The following is a 24,079-nucleotide window of genomic DNA, read 5'->3' on the forward strand; positions in this document are numbered from 1 at the left end:
GGGTACCTAATTTCTTATAGTATGCGGCAGAGAAGCCATTTGGACCTGGGGCCTTCGAGGGCTTAGCTTGTTTGATCTCCACCAATACCTTTTCTATTGTGATTTCCTTCTCCAAAATCTCTCGATAAGAGGCTGAGAGAGAAGGGAGTGTGAGATCTTTAACCACTTGCCACCCGCCCACTGTCAAATGACAGCGGAGCAGTGCGGCTCTTGTTCTGGGACGACAGCATATGACGGCGCCCCAGAACCAGAACGGCCGCTCTCGCTCGCCCTACTGGAAAAAGCAAACACCTCCGACTATAGCACACTGGTTGCAAAAGGTGGAAGAGATTAACAAGATGGAGGACCTTATCTCCACTACCCAACACAAACACGAACAAAACTCCAAAATGTGTGATTTGTGGAATCTCTTTGTCCTCTCGGAGGAAGGTGTAGCTTTACTCGGGTCATAATCACAATCCCACAGACCAAGACACATAGGCGTGCGCACAGGGTGTGCCCGGGCACACCCTAATCACCTAGGGCACATTAGCATTATCGCTCTGTTTGCCAGTGAGGAGATGGGAAAGATCTCCCTCGGACCTGCTCTGCCATAAGAGAAGTCCCACACACTTCTATTTCACTTTGCCAGCAGGGAGAGTAATGTATCGGGGCCATGTACATGTAGCCAAACACATTTATGTAATATTTAAACTTTGGGGTGCACACCCTAATGCAATAGGCTGCGCACACCTATGCCAAGACAGATAAGCAAGGCTGATTGATCTCCCCCGGCCCCCCCCTCTTTTTTTTTTTTCCTCTTCTGCTCCCCTTTCTTCATCTCTCCTTTCCCTTTTTCTCTTCCTTTTCCTCCTGATGCTACGGATTGCCATTGCTCAATATTCTGGTTTATAAAAATGAAAAAAAAAAAAAACAGGGTGGAGGTATCACACATGCAGTGTAGAATTGACACTTCTATATGTTACGCTGTATACGAGGTTCACGGAAATCATATTCAATGATTGTGCAAACGTTGTATGTTATTTTTCTGTACCCACTTCATGCTTTAATAAAGTTTATATTTGAAAAAAAAAATATTCATTTTGATAATGGCTGCTCTCCCAAAACATGAAAAGAGCCCTGAGTTCCACGTCTGAAGGTCGCGTTGAATATTTCTCAGGGCTGGTAGGAAGTTTTTAGCATAGAGGTCCAATAGTTTTGAGGGCAGTTGAAATCTGAGATAGGTAATAGCTTCTTGATTCCAACTGAAGGGGAAGTTGGCTTGACATTGTGAAAGAGTTTCCTGCTGTTTAGGGGTTTAGGGCACAGGAGTTTGAAAAGTTGATTTGTAAGTTTGCTAGAGATTTAAACAGTGCGAAGTCTTTAAGTAAGACGGGGTTGTGTGTGGTTCAGTGAGGAACATGAGGATATTGTCCGCAAAGGCCGCAAGTTTGTAAGTTGGTTAATGGTTATGTTTTTAATGTTGGGAATCATCCTCAGTCAACGTAAAAGGGTTCTAAAGTTAAGGGGCAGCCCTGTCTAGCCTCGTTGGATATGGGGAAGGCATCCGACAGGTGGCCATTGACCCTGACTTGTGCTGTGGGATTTGAATATAAAGCTAGAATGAAGTTCCTGTGGACCAATTGTTTTGAGAGCTTCCTTCATGTAGTCCCAGGCCACTCTGTCGAATGCCTTCTCCGCATCTAGAAATAGAAAGAAACCAGGTTGGTGTGTGGAAGATAGCCAGAGGTGGATATTTAGTTCCTTCAGGGTGTTATCCCATGCCTCTCTCCATGGGACGAACAAACACAACTTTTTATTAACTCAATACAATTGATTTTTAACAGCAACCCTGGTACCTTGTAGCCCTGTGGTCGCATTCTATATGCAACTTATTTTGGTGCCACAAGGGTTAAATAACTGTGTACATTATGTGTAATGGTGGTATTTGGCCACTGGGGGTCTCCATAAGGTATCTCATTTTGTTCTATTTGTCCCGTAAACTTTATCTTCAGTTTAAGTTTAAGTTTTGAGTTTTGCGTTTTGTTATTAGTTTGTTACCTTGTTTTTAGATGTTATCTTTGAATATGGTAAAAATATGTGGATAATAATACATTTCTGAAGTAACTTGTATTTGATCTGTATTTTATTTTATTTGAACTTTTGATACTTATAAGTGAAGGATCTGCTGTGTTGGGAAAGTTAACTTTTATTTGACCACTGTTTCCTCTTGGACTATTTACTCAGTTGACAGGTAGATGTATATTATCTTTACGATAAGGCACTTTGTGTGCAATGGGTCAAGATTTCCCCTTTGATGTCTTTTTAGCTGTGCCTGCTTCTACATCTTCACATTACATCTCAAACAAGAGAATGATGCGGTTTCATTTTACTGGAATTTTTCTGAATATATCAGAAACAAGCAAAAAGGTCTTAAAGACGCGATCCTTGAAGCATGGAGTATGTATATCTGGTTACCTTGCAGCAGCAAAAACTCTGTCATCTAACAGTGATTGTCAGTCATCAGTTTATGAATACATTTCATTCATGGCAATAAAATCCATGTATGCTGTATTATGTATTGTTGGATTTTTTTTTTTTCATTCATATCAGTAATCGGTCTCCCCTATGTGTATCCAACAAATACAAGGTACACAGACTTAGAGTTACACTACATAAAGCATCTCTAACAAGGCAGACTTTTCACTCAGTGGGCGGGATGAGTCTGTGAGGGCACCAATCACTGAGCAGGGCTGTAGACAGGGGCTGCATAGAGCCTCCTCTCTGCTATATACAAAAAGCTCCCAGCAGAGACATGTAGTTTGGCTGGTACCTAGAACAGCTGTAGGGGTTGCCTGTCACACAACTGTGACCTTACATGACCTGATTTATAACCCTGCTAGACCCCCAACTCCCTGTCTGTGCAGCATCACTAGCCTAGGCTGGAGTCAGCTGGGCATCCCAACGCATCTGCCTAGTGTGCAAGGATCTGTGCCTCCTCTCTTCCCTGGATCCTGACTCTGGATGTCTCGGGATGCAGCTCCGGAGTTCCGGGCTGTGGCTGATCCTCTGCTCGGTGTGGGCTTTGCAGGTCCCTGGAGGTCGCTGTATATGCGCCAGGCGTGTACATCCCAGATGTTGCCTGGGGAGGAATAACACCTGCACCGGAGTCAGTCCCACCGGGACCACGTGTTACTGCGACACCTACTGTCATCGAAGCGCTGACTGCTGCGAGGACTATGACGTACAGTGCGGGGGCAGCGGTGAGTACCGCCCTGGAGGGGGGGGGGGGGGAGATGCAAGCACATTGTCATTTCTAGAACAGAGACCCCTGGCTGGATGGCAGGTGTCTTTATATATGACGGACCATCATGGACAATACTTTGTATCTATCTTCATCTTCATCTTTATCTTCCATCTTCATCAAAGTTATGATGGCTGTGCACATTCTAAATAATTATCATTGTGGTAACAGAATATTAGGAATGTGATCGGTTCTGGTGGAAAACCATTGAATTTGACCAAATTAATAATTTCCTTCAATGAACTAAAGAGATTAATCATTTTAAGGCTAATTAGGATATTTATCTTTACATGTATAACTTGTATACCAATAATGCATTAGGTGGAAAAAAATGTATTGCGTTTGAAAATGACATCTTTTTTTATTTTTTATTAATTTGTAAATTTAGTGATCATATTTAGAACCCTAGTACAGTTCACATACCTTTTTTTGACAATTCAAATTCTACCCCATTTTATGTAGACAGTTTTTTCAATGTTGATGATTAACTTTTTAAGGCTGTGGATGGATCAGAACAAATAAGGAAATACAGAGGTATATATATGTAAAGTGGAAGGGAATTTTAAGTGTTCTGGGAAGGTTAGGCCCTGTAACGATTGCATTCCTTTCTTTTGTTACATTAACCCTTAAAAAAACATATTAACTTTAGCACTACTACACATTATTGGTAAAGGCCGTGTTTGCAGCTATGGACTCTTCTTGGAAGAGAACTTCCAATATTTTTTTCCAAATAGCCAGATTAATTTATGTTAGAATTTATTGACAAAAAAGCAAAAAATGCCAAAATGAGCTCAGTGATCTGCACGTAAGGATTCACCCTTTCAGTTCAGCCACATATATTTGCATAAGATAATGTTTTTATCTGTATGTGCAATAGAAGGAACCTCTGTCTGCATCTAGATTGTGTTCATATGACATATATTATATATATATATATATATATATATATATATATATACACACACACACGCATTTTTGACAAATCTGTAACCACTCAGCTACTGGAAATTTAGGATGCCGCATTGGAGTAACACTAGGTTTTATGCCTTCATTGTAACTCTCTGTATATCTCTCGTGCGTGGTTAAGTCCGTAGAAATATAAACATCATGGTCTGGTGCTTTTTAAATTCCTAATAGGTCTCCCAGCTCCATGTCTACTGCTGACCTTACACTGCTAAATTATAGGAGACTTCATACATTGCATAAGTTCATCAGCAATGTTAGTGCAAAGCCACTGTTGGCATGTGTATATATTGTATATCTCAGGGGTCAGACTGTATGATTTAAATGCCAGTTTTCCTAACCTGAATATGTACGTTTTCCCTAATAATGGGAATTGTAGCAAGGTTGCAGCAGACCTTGACAAATTGAGTGTTCATTCCATGTTACCACAGATTTTTTTTTTTCTTAAATTCACAATTTTTCAAACAAAATTACGTTTTAAAAATGTAAACGTTTCAAATTGTTAAAATGAAAAGTAAACTTTTCATACAACAAATGAGATAAAGTAAAGAAAATGTGAAACAGGCAGGTCTGTATTTGTGGAAAGGCTAATGCCTAAAAAAAGCAGACTTTGTGGGGCTTGGAGGTAGAAGACTGTCTACGTTTCTTTAAAACATTCATATATGTTTTAAGAGGGGAAAACATAAGAAAGGTAAAATCTAAATGATTGTAGTGTACCCATATGTACAATACATTGGTTGTATAGAACTGTGCAGTAATGAGTAGAAGGCACTAACTATGGCCTATGGAGGCCTAGACTGAAATTTGGACCTATAATAAGAACATTTGCGGTTTTGATTTCAATAACATGACATTTCTATGTACATTACAATTAACCTGTAATCTTTAGATTTCTTTCACATACAACAGCTCTAACACAATGGTGCACTGCATACAAAATGGGCATTAGAACCTTACTTTACCACATGGTACCCTTGAGGTATGTGTTGTTACATGTAGCACTCTTTTAAACAAAACAAAAAAAAAGGTTGGGCATGCACCAATTTCTGAGCTTTCTGAGCATTAAAGGGCATGCACATAATTCATCAACAGTCCCTTATATGAAAAAAATTAGAACATTTTTATTGCATGGTGGAAATATTTGAGGGCTTAAACTCCCTTCCTTGTCATTAATATTATATTATATTATATTATATTATATTATATTATATTATATTATATTATATTATATTATATTCCATTCTGTTATTTACTAATGCTAGGGGTGAATCCTGACAAGTTCTCAGTGTTTGCTGTAATAACAGTTTCCTCATTCTCTAAGCCCTACACATGTCAACTTCAATAATTGAGCCATCTAAAGATGAACTGATAAGCCCCCGTTCACACTGGGGCGACCTGTCAGGCGACCTGGTCGCCTGACAGGTCGCCGTAGGTCGCCTTGCATTGAGAAGCTATGGACCCGTTCTAATAGGAGCGACACAAGTCGCTCCGACTTAGAAAAAGGGTCCGGAGCTTCTTTGGGGCGACCAGGAGCGACCTGCATAGACTTCAATGTTATGAAGTCCGTGCCGGCCGCTCCGAGGTCGCGGTGCGAGCAGCACGCCGCGACCTCGGAGGTCGCCCCGGGAAGTAGCGTCGCCCCAGTGTGAACGGGGCCTAAATGTTCACTTGTGTAAACAATATTGGACTAAGTTAATAAGCAAAGTGATAACTGCATTAAAGAGGTTGTAAACCCCACTTTTTTTTTTTTCAACCTGCAAGAGAAACACATAATGAGCTAGCTCATTATGCAATACTTACCTTAGAACGAGCCCCGCCGTGCCGCCCGCTTACCTCTATGATGGGCGACATGTCCAGTCGCCCGTCTTCCGGGATCCTGGCATCCGGCCATCTGATTGGCCGGAGCCGCGGTGACGTCACTCCCGCGCACGCGCGCGGGAGCCGACGGTCACGGCACGGGCCTCTGAAGGAACGGCGCCAGCGGCCGTTCCTTCAGAGCGCATGTACAAAAAGAGTTCCCCTAGAGGTATGGGACTATAAATGCCGCTGGACACTGTATACTATGTAAAAAATAACTTTATTAATACAAAGGAACATATAGTGAAAACACAATATAGAAAGAAACACAAATACACATACAGGGCATTAAAATTGCATGCATTTGACAGACCGAATACCGAACCAAGATGTGGATACCTAGGTACATAGGGCAATCGTGGAACCGGAACCGACCCTACGCGTTTCGGGCGTGAAAGCCCTTCCTCAGGGGTCACCCAAAGTTACCAGATAGAGCACCTAGTGTATCCTTTGTGTCCAACCAGTGGATTGGATCGGTCTGTCGGATAAAAACGGTATTGCTACCGTATGGAGGGATGCCCAAGTTTTCCCAGAGCCCGGACAGGGCATAGAGCTCCGTAAGAGTATGAAGAGTATAGTAGCAGTAGCTGCCCGGAGGAATCGACAGGGCACCACGATGACCAGTCTGTGGCTCAACATGGACCGCTCACATGTAGAAGAGTATAAACATTTGTGATACCTTGAGTATATGAAGTGAATGTGACCAAAAGGTCAAATAAAGTAGATATGATATAAATCTTATGTTGGCGTGGTCAACATTGTGAAGGTGGTTGTCCTTGGGTGTTAATGGGCTTGGCATCCTCATTTAAGAGATATTAGAACTCTGTGATAACCCTTGGACAGCTTTGAATCCCCAGAGCTGAACCACTCATTAGCAAGTAGAGGGAGGGATTAAAGTTTGATGGAATTTCCACATTAATCCTGAATAATTCCTAATACATGGACTAAGCAGTAGTATTTCTATTTCTAGCTATCTAAAATCACTTACATATGCAATTTGTGTTTGTATGTGCATGCTACAAGCATTTACTACAAAAGCATGCTGCTTGTGTTATCTTGGAAGAACAATCCTTCAAAGGGAAATCCAAATCTCGGTAACATTAACCATATTTATAACATAGCAAATATTACAGCCACCAACCCTGACCTGTCTTTAGTGATTTGCCATTTGGCTGGACAATCATTTATGTGCCCACTATTATTATACCCAAAAAAGTCTGGCTACAAAAGTTAGATGAGCACTGTAAACTATGCAATGATCAGTGTATGTAATACAGTGAAGGATTTATGAAACACCAAATATATCATATGAGAAATTTACCTCCAAAATTCCTTTAAAGGTCTTTTTAAGATTGTAACTGAAAATATGTACTAAGTGAAACTTATATTTCACATTCTATTCAGAATTGTGATGTATTTCTGTATGTAAACCCTGGTGGTATGAATTATATGCATGTTGTACTCTCTTTGTTTTAGAGAATTTACAAAAGTAGTTATTTATATCCATGTGCACTAATGGGGATTATGGGTTTGCATTTTGTGTATAGTTTAACATACGCATGGTTTGTAGTAAAAGGGGCTCTGGTCTTTGATCAGTGGATAGGCTGATCATTACCCTGACAGCATGAACAGCAATGATCAGCAGTGGAGAGGATGTCATTTGTGACACATAAACACGTGTCAAGTCTAAAGCTATCTGTGTAAGCTCCTAGGTAAAAGGGGAACAGCGTAACCAACTATCAACATCTATGAGCCAGTTTTATAGTCCCTTCAGATCATGTGTTAACATGTTAGGTATAGAGCAGATTTCATTAAAAGCAACACTATATCTTCTCTATAATGACAGTGATGTTCAAAATGTCAAAGGACCCCAACATCTTTGGTCGTTACAGGGAAAGGTCAAAATCATACATGAACACTCAGCTTAAAACAGAATGAAATGGCCAGGGGTGTGCACAATAGTAGGTACATGGAGTATATTAGGTGTAAGCAGGGAGTACTACAGAGACCTTTTGTATTTGGGACAACAGACAAAAGAGGGATTACCCTATATAAAAACTACACAGGGTCAGACTGGGTTGGTTTCCATTTCCTGTCAGAAAAAAAAGTATCTTTGGAGTAAAGACAGAGCAGCTAACACCATATTTGTGTGCTTTATATAAACCTTCCTGTTGTTAGAATTCGGCCATTCTGAGTAAGTCAAGCTAAAGTACAAAAATATTGTGTATTCATGGAGTGTTATAGAAAACTGGTATTCCAGGAGTATTGTAAAATATTGGTATTTCTAAAGCATTGTAGAACATTGGTGTTTTAATACAGTATATTGGTATTCCTGTAGTATTTTAGAATATTGGTATTCCTGGAGTAATTTAGAATATTGATATTCCTGGAGTATTTTAGAATATTGATGTTTGTGGAGTCTTGTAGAATATTGGGTATTCTGTATTTATTTGATAGAGCAGAAGTGCAATATCTTTGCGCAAAGTGCAGTAAACTATGAGAATTGTAGAATATTGGTATCCCTGGAATATTTTGGAATATTGCTATTCCTGGAGTATTGATGAATATTGTTATTTTAAAGTGTTTGTTCTGTTCTCACTAAGGTATGCCCCAGGCGTGTGCAGCTCAACATACAGCTAAACCTTCAATCCTATAATAACCAGTCTTTGTAACTTTTAGGGTTTATTTCAGTGAAAGAATGGTGGTCACATGAAACAGGATACAAGTCAGATGGATATGCAAATAGGATTGAGAATAGTCAGATAGGATACAATCAGTGTACAAACATAAACAATATATGCACTGAGTATATAACTAACAGTTCTGAGCATACCAGCGATGCTTCCAAGAAGGGTTCAGGAATCTTCCCACAGCAACCTCAGATGTTGTCTGCTTGTCCATGAGGTAGGTCTAAAATGGAGATTTTCTCCGAAAAGGGTGGTACTAATACTCAGTAATAGAGAGCAAGAAATACCATAAAGTACTGTACAACAATTGTATTGTCACAGTGGCATCTTGTGGACAATATTGGTATTACAATTTCCAATAGCATTAATTATTTTCTTATGCTGGAGGCATGACAGTGTTGTATGGTATTCCTAAAGTGTTTTAGAACATTGGTATTCCTGGAGTAATTTAGAGTATTGGTATTCTTGGAGTATTGTAGAATATAAGTATTCCTGTAGTATTCTAAAATATTGGTATTCCTAAAGCATGTAGAATCTTGGTATTTCGAGAGTATTTGGTAATATTGGTATTCATGGAGCATTGTAGAATTTTGTTATTTTTAAAGTATTGTACAGTATTGGTACTCCAAAAGCTTTTTAGAACATTGGTATTCCTGGAGTATTGTAGAATATTGGTATTCCAAAAGTGTTTTAGAACATTGGTATTCCTGGAGTATTTTAGAATACTGGTATTCCTGGAGAATTTTAGAATATTGGTACTCCTAAAGCATGTAGAATATTGGTATTCATGGAGTATTGTAGAATATTGGTATTCCTGACTTATGTGCTGAAGTAGAAATTGGATATGGGATTGGATTTCATTTTCCTTTAATCACATGAAAAAAAGAAGTTCAGATAATATTGATTTCCACATGGTTACACATTTATGCATATTCATTGCACATAGTGTTACCGTCATGCCAGATATTGCCTCTTGTGTGCCTTGGCACTTCTCCCCACTGCAATGTTTACCATACTGCGCACTTTACTACTCCACCGACATGTGCATCTCTAAAGCCCTCTAATACCACACACAATCAGTTGCAAGGTTGTCACTTATAGTCCATGGTAAACTGAAGGGTAGGGGTTTAGTGTTGGAAGCCTGACACAGGAAGTGCCATTACTGGCAGGATCTCCTGGTATTTTTGATTTAAAAAAAAAAAGCCATTTTGCTTAAAAAGAACTGTATACATTGAGACATGATGCCAATCGTACTTAAAGGAGAAGTACGGCCAAAGCACATTTGACTATACTTCTCCTGTGGATCACAGGAGTGCAGTTCGTTCTGCACTCGTGTGACGTTATTTCAGCTGACATCACAGAGGCGGTCCAGGCTGGGGAAAGATCACGACCATATGGTCAGGATCCACTCAGGAGCCTGGACCGCCACCTGGCTCAGCCTCTTAAAGCCTGAGCTGGCCGCTCCTGCCCCCTCCACAGCACAGCACTCCAGAAGCATGGAGGGGGCAGAGCTGGTGACTGATTTAGATGAGGCCTAAATAGAAACCCTTATAATGAATTTCTCTTGTTCAGTCCCTTTTGGTATAATAAATACACCGCTAAAAGAGTTTTTATCAATCTGTTCAGGAAGTGCAAAAAAAAAAGGTTGATACTGCCAGAAATCCGTAGAGCTTGAAACTTCCTGTAGTAACTGACAATACAGTACCTCTTCTGCACTGTAATCCCAAATAGTGACATCAGCCCCGTCCAGTTAACCTTTGTAAACTACAGAATACATACCCCTTATGTTATGGAGATAAGGGTGCAGGTGTTCTGTAGTCCAACCAAGGGGTGAGTAGCCTGGGGTGACAATGCTGCTCCTCCATAGATACAATAGACTGTGTCAGCGCTGTCACCCAAATATAGTAAGCGTATAACTGGTAGGATCCCCAGGAAAAAAAAAAGGAGAAAAAGCCTGGAAAATAAATACAATAACCCAGTCCAAGGACTGCTGAGTTGCAATACATATTACATTATTTGTTTTTGGGTTTACATACACCTTAATGATTATTGCGGATGAGCTAATTATTCGAACCGATTGAACTTTTGGTACTTCAAGTGTTGATCTGAATGCTAAACTTCTTACTTATTTGGCAGAGCCTAGCATCATATATAGTAACAGTATTTCTACTGTAACTATATATGACATCTTCCTTCTTGTCAATGGTTATTAAGGAAGCAGCGGGTGTTGCTACCTGCCGGGTCCATAACAACAACACTCGACCCCATTCAATTACTGCCTGGGATCAATTATATCACCCGGGAGACCTTGCCACGTTGTGCACATTTAGTGGCAGGTCATGGGAGATGTATTTGGGCGGGAGTGACTGATAAGAGCGGATGTCCACAGGATATTTTTCTTTTAGCAGGTTGGCGGGCATCGCTCATCGTGACTTATGTGGATCTGCATCACTGGATGACGTGATTAATGATGAATAAGGATAAGGGTATGGCATGTATTTTTAAGGTGATCCCCATGGCATTTTTTGTATGGGGTCCCCCATCTATTTTGGACCCTCATTTAGGATAAAGGTCTTGGTATAGATAAAGCTTAGTATAGATGAAGGGAATCTGCTGCAGCTTTGTTTACAAACAGAAAATGTCAGTTTTGCTGCAGTAGGCTGTATACATTGTACAGATGTTTAACTTCATTGGCAGGTTAAGGCATGTTATCTAAAGAAATGTAAAAATTGAAGCATATTAAAAATTTCTGCTCCCTGCTCCATTTTTTGATTTGGTACATATTTTCAGGGCAGTGTCCAGCCTCCCATGCCATTTTTTTTATTTTTTTATTTACAATGCCTTACCTATTAGTTGAGTAAAAGGTCATTACTGTTTTTGACCTCCAGTTGACTTGACTCGAACCATAGGGTTCAAGTACCTAAACTTCAGTAAAGTTTGCGAAACCTGCCTTAAACTAAACCCAGGTACATTTAGTTCATCCCTAAGGCCCAATTTACACTTGCAAATGGGGCTCTTCCCTATTCGAAGTGGGAGACCCATTACGGGTGGGAAGCCCTATTGACAAAAATGGGAAGCCCTGCAGCTATTCACAGCAGCTCATATAGCACTCTCCTCTAGTTAGGCAGCTAGGTAAATTTTCGTTTTTGGCCTCACTGTAATTAATGGAGCCGTAATTGATTGTTTTTGCCCGGTCAGGGTTTCCAAGCTGGGGTGTTTGATTCTCACCTGCTTTTGGTAGAAGCTTCCAGAATATAGGAATATGATTAGCATTAAAATATTTATCATGCTCCAGTTAACTCCTGGAAGGAGGCATTCAGAAGGTGGCCTAGGGAGGTGATAAATTTTTGGGAGTCCTCTCCAGAGTGTTCTTTCCTCACCAGGGAGGGTTCCAGTTCTTCTAGGGCTGCTGCCCCTTGAAGATAACTAGTGAGATAAGAAACTACATTCTGGGCCTTAGCAGGATTTGGGCTAAGGGCCTAAAGAGAAAAAACAGTAACATGGTCACTACAGGCAGCCCAGACTTATTTTACACTCAGTGGGGTTGATTTACTAAAGGTAAATAGACTGCACCTTGCAGGCGCAGTTGCTTCAGAGCTTAGTAAATGAGGTAAAGAATCACTTTACAAAGAATACTCAATCACATGCAAGGAAAGTAAAAAACACATTTTTGCGCATATTTGGATGATGGAAGTTAGCAGAGCTTTCTCACGTTTACTAAGCTCTGGAGCAACTGCACTTGCAGAGTGCACAGTCTGTTTGTCTTTAGTAAATCATCCCCATTAAGTAGGAGATTCAGAGGGCCAATGTGGCAAAGTATAATGATGTGCTGTAGTCCACCCAGTCAAAAACTAAAGTATTTTTTACATAACTGAGTAGATATTTTAAATCACTATTATAAAGTTTACCTTGAAATAATCTTTGATGTAAGGATTAGCATTTCATATATATGCTGTAACACATTTTCCATTTTTATATGCAAGTTACCAGATTGTCTGTATTAATAGAGTATTTGTTTTTACTCACAATCACTAAGTCTTAACCTGGCAGGAACTGGCAGAGAATCGAATCATGTATGGGCAGGATGAATTTACCCAATCAGCCTGAATACAACCAGCCTCTCTGTTTTAATTGCAATTATTGCTAGCGGCTAAGATAGCCACTAGCAGTAATCACTGTGTTCTCCCAGGCGGGGACAGCTTCCCCCACCGGGAGAACACAATTGCTCCGCAGGAGGAATTCAGTCATTGTTGATGGGGGGAATCAAGCGATTTTCTTTATTGAAACCCATTGGTGCAGGAAAGAAAATTGCTCCATCTATGGCTGGCTTTACTATTTATTAGCTACAGAAGCAAAGCCAGCCGCATTGTTGTAGACTTGCGCTGGAAGGAACAGTAAGGATTCCCAAAGGCATTAGATAACACTCTGTAGGTGTCCCCCAAGCTGGTCCACTATATGCTAGTAGAGGGAACAGTAAACTGGGCAGATCGCAAAACCAGCTTGAGAAGGTTGGCTGACAGTTACAAGTTAAGAATGGAGTTCTGCTCATTGCATGGCCTCAGCTTGATGGGATCATGCCTGAAGGTTTTACTCTTATAATGTCTATGGTCACTTTATGCAGGTTTTGCATTCTTATATGTATGGAACACAAAACCTGCTTGTAGGAGCTAAACTGCAGGTCATGTTCACCTGTCAAAATTTGAATACACTCAGAATTGTCTCAAACTGGTGCCTTCAACCAAGGCCCTGTAAATGATTTAAATGATCTGCTGCTGCTCCCTACCTGGACCATTGATTCCACTGATATGGCCAGTTTAGATCTCTTAGAGGGTAATAACAAGCACCAGACTTGCTCTATAGCACAGGGATTTTATAACCTGTGGCAAAATCTGACTATGAGCAGGGCCCAAGTCTCCCCTTTGCTGTGGAGCAGAGGAATAGACCAGAACACTGTTTTGTGTTACTGTCACATGGATAGATAATCTTTTGGCTGTTCCAAGCAATTCAATGACTCATTTGGGAACAGGCAAATATCTCTCTTAATGTCTTTCTTGGGAAGATATCTGAGAGAGGCTAATTTACTAAAAGAGTTCAAAATCTTCACACATTAATATACAGGGTCGGACTGGGAATAAAATTCAGCCCTGGAAATAATTTCATACCAGCCCCATAGCATTATTATACTGGCCCAACAGCATAACGCCATTATTTTCTTCTTCATAATAGGGAAAACCATGAGTTTTAAAGCACGTTTGAAGAGTGTATTATATATAGATAAGACAGACATGAAAGCACATAGGGCTTTATAAATATAAGAGCAAACTTCTTTCCAGGCTCCCTCTCAGAGACTGCAGACATGATAAAAGACAAGAGATGGTCAGAGGCTGCGGACATGTTACAGGAGCTTGTCAGAGGCTACAGATATGTTACAGGAGCTGGTCAGAGACCACAGACAGGATACAGGAGATGGTCAGAGGTTGCAGACATGGTACAGGAGAGGTCATGGGCTTCAGACATGGTACAGGAGAGGTCATGGGCTGCAGACATGGTACAGGAGAGGTCATGGGCTGCAGACATGGTACAGGAGAGGTCATGGGCTGCAGACATGTTACAGGAGAGGTCATGGGCTGCAGACATGGTACAGAAGAGGTCATGGGCTGCAGACATGGTACAGGAGAGGCCATGGGCTGCAGAAATGGTACAGGAGAGGTCATGGGCTGCAGACATGGTACAGGAGAGGTCATGGGCTGCAGACATGGTACAGGAGATGATCAGAGGTTGCGGACATGGTACAGGAGATGATCAGAGGTTGCGGACATGGTACAGGAGATGATCAGAGGTTGCGGACATGGTACAGGAGATGATCAGAGGTTGCGGACATGGTACAGGTGCCTGAGGGGGAGAGGGGGGCAACTAGAACATGTTAGACCCTGAATATTGGGGTAGCTGTTCCCTGCTGAACTAGACAAATCTCAATCTATGTGTAACCAGCTTTACTTTATTCCTTGCTCCTGTAGGCTTCCTCCAGTGCTGTAACTTGTCCCCTTCAGCTTCTATGTAGAGTACTGGCTGTGGTCACACTCCAGCCTCCCAATCATACTATACAGGGTTAATGTTCCTGTATAGTATGTGATGATGTCAGAGCTTTGTGTGGAGGAAGAGAGCACTGGAGCTGGCTGCAACATGGAATAAGGTAACAGAGGCTTTTCTCCCCCCTTCCCCCCTGCCCACACCTACACTGCAAGGGGGCACTTTTTTTTATACTTTCCTGGAGTTGGCTCTGTTATGTATTTACATAATTCAACAATAATAAATAATTACATAATTACAATTAATTTCTGTTTATACTTAGATTTTCTAATAGGTTAGGAATATGCTTAGACTTCTGAGGTGATACATAGATGTATTCCATATACATACTAACTTATTATAAAAGATGTGTGTGTGGAATACATCTATGAATCACCTCAGATGTCCCAGTATATCCCTAACCTATTCAAGAAAGGCTCTCTCTCTGTCTGTCTCAGTAAACCCGCAATGCAAGATGCAGGGCAGGTTTACACAGCACTGTACAGGGAGGAAGGCAGAGAAGGTCAGGACTCACGGGGGGGAGAAGATGAAGGCTGCCATCTGTCCTCTCAGATCTTCATTCAGGGAGAGATATGTGCTGGGCAGGAAGCAATGATCGGGGCTGCTGTCTGTGTAACTTCTTCTAGCTCCGCCCACCTGTACTGGAGCTGACAAAAAGAGGCGTGGCTGCACTGCAAAGCATAAGACTACACCAGGCACCAGTTCTAAAGAAGTGGGCGGCACCCGGCCGCTGCTCTTGTGAGAAAAAAAAAAAAAACATCCCACAGCAGCTCATAGCCGATAGCAGCCCCAGGGCAGCCGGCCTGCCGGGAAATTTCCCGATATCCCGATAGGCCAGTCCGGCCCTGTTAATATATACTTTGATTATCCAGTCATGTAAAAAGCACATTCCTCCCTTCCTATGTTTGGGTATTTAAAGTGAACAGGAATTTGTTTTTCATGTGATTGGATAATGGAAGTAAAATTCACATAATTTATGTGAAGATTTTTAGCTTCTTTAGTAAGCCAGACCTACAGCTTTCATGGGGCACTACTAACCATGAATCAAAGCCAATATACATAATAAAGAAATATGGTTAACTTGTGTATATATGTGTAAATATATATATATATATATATATATATATACAGTATTTTAAAGTTATACATTAGAACAAGGTTTTTAAACCATCGCCAAATATTAATTTACATTAAATTGCACATTTATTATCAAATTTGGGGTTTTGCCCAAAAGCTCCTCAATTTATTTTTCAAACATAAGCTTGGTAGAAGGTTTGCAGACCACTGTGGTGTATATTTATAGCTGCTGTACACTAGGTCGCTTAATAGATGCATATTTCAAAGTGAAAATGTATCTGGGATTTGTCTGACTTTTCGGGTTCTTTTGCTGCCTTATATGGGCTATATTAAGGGGACATTGACAGGACACCAAACTTGGTAGCATGTGGAAGTATGCCTGCAGAATGTTCTAAACCTTTAGGAAGGGGTACAATTAAGCAGGCTTTGGTCTTCTGCAGTTGAAAATCTTATTTGAAGTTGAAATCTTATTGGTTGCCAGAGATTACACATTTATACATACTGACTGCACTTTGTGTTACTTCTGTGCTACCATCATGACAGATATTGCCTCTTGTGTGCCTCAGGCATCGTTTCCCACTGAGATGCTCACCTTATAGCACACCACACTACTTTACTTACATAGGTATTTCTTAACCTGCATCTTTACCCTGCACTCCTGCACAGCCAGTTGATTTTTTTTTTATTATTAGTTCAGTGAGTGCAAAAAAGATTACAATTGCCTTCTTACCAACAACCTAATAATATTTAATTTGGTTTACCTGTAGTTAAAGTGATTTTAAAGTCATATTATTGAATTACTGATATCCCTTCTGGCTTATAAAGACATAAACTACAATATGTATGTTTTTTTTTAATTATAATGCTATATGCCTTTTCTTTACACAAGCATGACAGCATATGGGTATGGGTATAGGCTCCGCCCCTCGCCTAATCAGGACTGGTTATACTATATAAATGAGGCGCCTCCCCTAAGGCGCATTCTCTTTTTGTTCCTCAAATGCTCAACCTGTTATAACTATGGAAAGAAGATTTTTATTTTTGCCCTCACCCTTCCGGATTCATCTGGCCAGACGCACAGGCTCAGTCTCTCCTGTGATGAAGCTCCCTCTGTTTGTGGTTGAACCGCCTATACGAGGGGTTCCTCCCCCAGGTCCAGGTACTGGGGTGCAGGATACTGGTCTCTGGCAGCAGTTCTGCCTTGTTGTTTGTTGGGACTGATCCAGTCTCTCCTCCCTGGTGAGTTGTGGCCCCACACACTATTTGGTTAGTCTGGCGCTCTGTGTATGAATTGTTTCCCTTACAAAACGCTGGCATTGTTGTTAGGGCAGCTGCCCCTTCGAATATGTCTCTTTTGTCTACATCCTCTGGCTGTACTGCAGGCTGCCCTTTCCAGATGGATTGTGTGGATGGCCGACTTGCGGTTGACAGGGAGCAGCAAAATGGCATTGGGATAACTTCTGGCTCACGGTAGTAGCAACCGGCGCCCTGGGCGGCTGCCTGGGGGTGTATTGGTGGCCACCTGTTCAGGATTGGAGCCTTTCCCATCACTTTAGAGCCAGTCAGGGATGTGTGCTGCTCAGGTAGGTAAGCTAAACCATAGACTGTCATGGTTTGTCATGATTATTATGCGGTTAATATGTCAGGCTGCCAAAGTAGGGCAACTTGCTGTCATAGTTCTGTTTGTTTCATAAATGCCTCACAGGTTTTGTTTTGTCTGCAGTACTGCTAATGCATGGCCTGATATACAGGTGTTGCTGTGCAAAGTTGAGTCTCTCTGATTAATTTAGCGATGCTTGGCTCTGCAGGTTTGGATTACTGTTTAATGCTCCAATACCTGGGTTTGCTGTTTTTACCTTTGCCGACCAGTGGCCTAGAGTAGGTTATCTTGCCAGAGCTATTAGTCTGAGGTATATTAACCCTTCCTTGTGCTGCTTATGATATAGTAACGCTTCAGTATTAGAGACTGGTATGCGTTTAACGCCTGCTTCTGGCTGCTAAACGTTGAGGGCTGCTATACGTTAAGGGCTGCTATACATTAAGGGCTGCTATGTGTTTAATGATTGTTATGCATTACCCTGTTATGTCTAAATGCTGGAGTGAAGTTCAGTGCGCTGCTTAAGTTTACAGTGCATAAGTAATTTGTCTATTACACATCTATTGGTAATTACTTTTTCTGAGGGGTTAATCCTTGCTTACAATAGCATATAGGTCCATTTGCTTATTCAATGTCTGCATATGGATGTGTGGAAGGCCAGTTAGAGTGTATTAATGCTAATGTCCTAGCCAGTACTTCCAGGCATTTATTATGACCACAAATCTGCAGCTCATATCCTTGAGGTATGAGCTTACCCAGAGACCAGCCATGATCATTAAGGTGAGGGTCAGGTAGGTATACTATCCAAAAAAAAAGTGTGCGGGCAGTATGGATGGTAAAAATTTCCAGCCCTTAATACCAGCACCACTCCGCAAAGGAAAAGAGGCAACTTGTTCCTCTGTGGCTCTGAAGAAAACCACTATACATTCAAGGTGCTGCCAGGAGGGGACTAAAAGCAATCACAATAAGGACCATCCTGGGCGGTATGGGGAGTGTGGTTAGCTGACGTGGCCGCCAGGATGCTATGCCAAGTTGCATATTAGGCGGCAATAAACAAAAAGGCAGATGTTCAAACTGACTAGGTGGATCTCTAGTTGCTAACGCTCAGGTACTAAGCTAGTTAGACAGCTAAGTTTGTTTAACCACTTCAGCCCTGGAAGGGCTACATGACTGGACCCAGGGGAGCCGCACTGCCACAGTAATATTACTGTGGGCGGTCGGCAAGGGTACCTCTGCCTCAAAAGCAGTGGGCCAAGGAGCTTTCATCAGGATGGCCAGATGTGTCTTCAAACTAGCTGGGCATTCAAGATCCTTTCTGTAATCCCGGCTTTAATTCAGAGGCAGTTGGCCAAGGAATCTTCATCAGACTAGCTAGAAGTGTCAGTCTGCCAGCAGATGATGCAATATCCTTTGCAGAGGCATGGAAACCGCAATATGGATTTGGAAAAGAGGTTTATTCTACCATTAGGTAGTGTTGCGTTGGAGTTCACTTCAGTAGCCATGGCTCTGTGGTGTGTGATCCCTGAGTGAAATTAAAGTGACCAGAGATGCAGTATGCTGTTCCTCTAGTAATCTGTGTGGTTAGTCAAACCCACTGACTGCATATGCCTCTTTTTAAAGTGAATTGACTGCTATTCAAGACTGAATCAGTGATGTCTAGATTCAGGACTATTCCCTTAGGCTAGTCACCTAGGCCCAGAACAAAGAGTAGATGACAGGGCCGAGAAGAGCTATAGAAGAGATTGAAAGATCCAAAATCGTCTTTCTTTGGTCTCCTAAATCCAAGTCCGCTCCTCGTTAGGAGCAGCTAAATTCCTTTCACTCAAATTTGCCCAGTAGGTGTTTTTGCAGGAATTATCACAAATTTGGGCAGAGAAGGCTCAGGATCGGTGGGACCTGTGCAGTAAGAAAGTCATTGGAATTTTCTTTCCACTCCTCCAACTCCTCTAATCCCCCACTATGGTTCTTAAAGCGTTAAGCAAATGTTACCAAATCTTGTTCCAACAGTGAGCCCTGAATCAGTGATCTTTGTCAAAAAGAAGATTTAGGCAGGAAATGAAATGAAGAATCAAAATCCAAATCTTCATATGGAGTTATAGAGAACAATGAGTCAAACCATCAGATAAAGCAGCTGTAGTTTTCTCTAGATCTAGCTAATGTGTACACGCGCTTTTCGGTACACCCTTGCTTCTGAGAGTTTTACTTCAGGTCTATTCAGCAACCTTTGGCCTTTCCAAATACTCAAGACATTTTTTCAGAACATTGCTTCCAGTAGTGGCCATCTTGCAGAAGCAAGGGCAGCATGTTCCATAGATGGACAACCGCAAGCGGGTAGCTCAACATCCTCCAGGTCCTGGCAAATTCTGATTCATACTCAGATCAAATTTGGATGGATCATCAGCTGGGGAAGGCAAACTCATCTCATAATAATTACATTTTGGACACTCAGGAGAATGCTGTTGCCCTCGCAGAAGGTAACAGTATTAGGTTCTCACTTGGGAAAAGTCCTAGCTCTATCCTATCTGTTCATATCCCATGGTCTCAAATGATTGAGAAGTAGTCTGCAGTAATCCATGCAGTTGGTTGGACTCACTGGAAGATTGAGAATATTATAATCTAACTTTCTAAGGTAATGGAAGATTTGCTTCCTACTCCAGAGAAGATGACCCCACATATGAGACAAGTCCCGTTAGTGGTAGCTAAAGATAGTTAATCTTTTCAGCTTTCATCAGCTTACTGGCATTTCAATCATCACAATCTATTTACTTTCTTTGCATTCATCTCAATGACCTCCTAGGTCAAGGTCAATGACATATGCCAATGCAAAACTAAGTGGCTAACATCAGGGGTGCAGTGATTTCCAAGCGGTGAAGTCGTTTGGGCAACACAGCCTAGGAGGCCTCAGTTATGCTCCAAACAGGCTGTAATGGTAATCTCCTATCTTAATGGCAAGAAGGAATACAATATTATTAAACTTTTGTCAAAGGTATCTCCCATTCAGGTTTGCCAACAGTAGAACCTGTCTCATATCATCATTCTTTGTGTTTTGGCTTCCAAGAACTTCCTGTCAGACATCGTAAGATACAAAGTCTTGGATGTCAAGAGTGTGTCCCCAGACTAACAAGCAGTTCAATAAATCTCAACCTGACAGTAACCTCTATGGTCATGAATGAAAGTTAGTCCTGCAAGAAGGAGCTTCCCAGAAGTTGAAGCAGGAGATCTACGAGCATCCAGTTGGGTCGGCAAGTTAGTCTATATAGCCACCAGACCCAGTGGTCTCCTAACTCCTCATCCAATGGTCGGCCAGCTGTGATGAGGGTAATAATGTCCTGGTGGCCTTGCAGGCCACGGTGTCCCCAAGTACAGTCTTTGGCCCAAGAACCTCCTATTCTCCTTGCTGAGATTTCAGACCTTACAAGGTGGGGCCAAGTGTATCCAAATTCAGCCAAGTATAGGAGGCTCATCTAGGGGTCTCACCTTTCAGTATTTGATATCCTGTGGAAGTCAGGGCCCCTGCTACAAACTTTAGGTATACTAGAACATGGGAAACCTTGCAGAATATAAAGATGGAATTCTCTGCTCCCAACTGTAAAGTTTAAGATGTCTGCAAGTAAGCCGAGATAAGGGATTAAGTAGTAGTCAAGTCTTGGTCAGGTCCTCACTTCCTGAGATCCAAGGACCGCCGCACATCTTGGTAAACCAATTCCGAAAGGCCTGTACAGATTGTTCTTTCCCTTTAGAACTTGCACTTGAACTAGTGTTGGAAAGGTTGTCCCACTCCTCCATTCTTCTGAGCAAGACTTCCTTAATATTTTCCGTGACATTAAAGCAGTATTTCCTAAGGCTTCCTCGTGTCAGGGAGAAGGATTTCAGATATCCAAGTGTCAACCTGTAATCTACCTTATTGCTACCATTATCAAACAAAATAGCTCTAGTTTCTTCTTCTCCAGCACCATACAAAGGTCTGCATCCTTGCATCTGGAACAGGACATTGCCCATCCAGCATGTCTTGTCTAAGTCAACGCAAGCTTGGGTAGTGGACTGGATGTGGAAGAAATACATGGAAGTGGCCCTTCTCTAGAAGGTCAGACAGTGGCCTCTTCAGGCCTGCCGGTATCAGAATAATACTTTATTCTGTCCACTAGGACAATGGCATCATCTTGGGTCAAAGTAGCCTAGGGGGCTTATAGGGCAAAGAGGAATCCACCAATCTAGTGCAGAGCAAACTTTATCAGAAGGGTGGCGTGCTTGTGGGCAGAATTCCTAGGTCCAGAATTTTTTTTTAAAGGATACCAACTAGGTTCATATACTAAAAACCCTTTTTAGCCTATTGAAAAGTTAATCAAGCAACACTGGAAACAGGGGAGTTTACTTCAGTTCTAAATGAGTCTAAGGATATGTGGATTACAACACTTCAGCATGGCCCTCCTTATGGGTTTTGTTGGCGTGCTACATCCCATACGTGAATGCTGTCATGCTTGTGTCAGGAAAACGGAAAGTTTTATACCTACCTGACGGTAATTTTCCTTTCCTAATGCATAAGCATGACAGCATACAGGTCCCTCCCTCGGGTGTTTTGCATTTGAGTATAGTTACAAGAATGCCGCCTTAGGGTAGGCCACTCATTTATATAGTATAATCAGTCCTGATTGGGGGAGGGGCGGAGCCTATACCCATATGTGTATACTGTCATGCCTATGAATCAGGAAAGGAAAATTATGGTCAGGTAAGTATAAAATTTTCAGTTTTCTCACACCGCCGCTGTGTGGTCACGTGATCCCCCTCTGCTTTCCTTCCCCAATCTAAGGAGATCATCGGAAGGGGCTGTGATTCCACTCTAACGTCAGCCAGCAGAGGGAGATCCTGTGACACACACACACTGTTGTTTATGTCTATAAACCAGAGGGGGTACAAGTCTTTGTTTTACATATTGCAGCAGATTAGCAGCAGCAGGGGAGAGGAGGGGCAGGGAGGAGATCTGCTCTCACTGACTAGGGAATGACAGCCAGGGAAGGATGGGGACAGACTCAGGACACACAGCAGGATGACAGAGGCACGTAAACTGACCACCATATCATGGATCAGCAGCCACGAATACTGTGGTCAGCACACACAGGGGGACACAGGAACAGACAGAATCAACCAGGTATTTTGCATAGGTATTGTGCAGCCTCATTAGTGTCCACCATTGCCCCCTTCATCAATGCTGCCTAGTAGTGCAGTTTCATCAGCGCACATCAGTGAAGGAGAAAAATTACCTGTTTGCAAAATTTTATAACAAAAACAAAGAAAAAACTTTTTTTTTTTAATTTTTAGTCTTATTTCGTTTAACGAAAAATATAAAACCCATTGGTAATTAAATACCACCAAAAGAAAACTCTGTGTAAAAAAATGATACAAATTTCATATGGGTACAGTGCAGCATGACTGCGCAATTGTCATTCAAAGTGCGACAGCACTGAAAGCTGAAAATTGGCCTGAGCAGGAAGGGGGTAAATGTGCCCTGTAGGCAAGTGGCTAACCGGTACCGACCGCCCCACGCAGATTTACTGTGGCAGGGTGGCTCGGCTGCACATAATCACGTAGTACTACGTTATTATGTGCACGTGGTCTCAGTGATTAGACACAGCGGGAGTCAGTCAGCGGGAGTGGCAGCAATCGCCGCCGCCCCCCCGTGAACGTCAGCGAAACTGACAGAAGACCCGTCTGCTTATGTAAACAAAGCAGGCGGGTCTTCTGTCGCACAGGCAGAGAGAGATCAGGAGTTTCAGCTAAGCTGAAACTGCGATCTCTCTGTTCCTGTCACAGAGCCCTTCCTCTCCACAGTCAGAAATCACATTTAAGCATACATTAACCCCAGTATTATCCCCTTCCCTGCCGGTGTAATTTACACAGTATTAGTGCATGAAATTTAGCACTGATTACTCTATTAATGTCACTGGTCCCCAAAAAAGTGTCAAAAATGTCAGTTAGGGGTTCGATCTGGTTGCCGCAAAATCGCAGACTACCGGCATTACTAATAAAAACAAAAGAAATAAATAAAAATTTCAAAAATCTATCCCGTAGTTTGTAAACGCTATAACTTTTGCATCAAATAGGTTTAAGAGATCCGCGCTGTGGAATAGCTAAAGGCTGCGGCCTACCTCAAAATACAATACAATGGATTGTATTCAGTAGTGTTTTAAAGGTTTGGGGGAGTAAATGGCGCTGCCTTTCAATAAGTTATTTTAGGGGCACTATATGTAGACGACAGGATGTTCTTAAATATTCCTAATCGTATTATGACAGGATGTACCAAAACATTTCTAATCATATTACCTTATTCACATCACAGTGCTTATAAACAATACATATAAATAGTTGATACTGTAAATAATATGAATATTGTGAATTTTAAAGGTGCAAATAGTGCAATAAAAGTGTTAAATCGTCATGTGGACCATAAATTATTAGTTGATAGTAAAATATATAAAAATATATATATAAAGAAATTATATATATATATATATATATATATATATATAT

The 24,079-nt window shown here is 41.6% G+C and overlaps 1 protein-coding gene across 1 annotated transcript in view; it reads left to right on the plus strand.

The window, feature by feature from the left end:
- The first annotated feature begins 2,987 nt into the window (after positions 1-2,987).
- The window catches only part of LOC309544467 (somatomedin-B and thrombospondin type-1 domain-containing protein-like), an 85,452-nt gene continuing 64,360 nt past the window's right edge, over positions 2,988-24,079 (plus strand). Inside the window, exon 1 of the mRNA XM_082243378.1 lies at positions 2,988-3,242. Coding sequence (XP_082099504.1) covers positions 3,014-3,242 — 229 coding nt within the window. The 5' untranslated portion in view covers positions 2,988-3,013. The remainder of the gene's footprint in view (positions 3,243-24,079) is intronic.

The sequence above is a fragment of the Pelophylax lessonae genome (genome assembly GCF_965119305.1).
Source record: "Pelophylax lessonae genome assembly, chromosome: 1".
Classification (NCBI taxonomy): domain Eukaryota; kingdom Metazoa; phylum Chordata; class Amphibia; order Anura; family Ranidae; genus Pelophylax; species Pelophylax lessonae.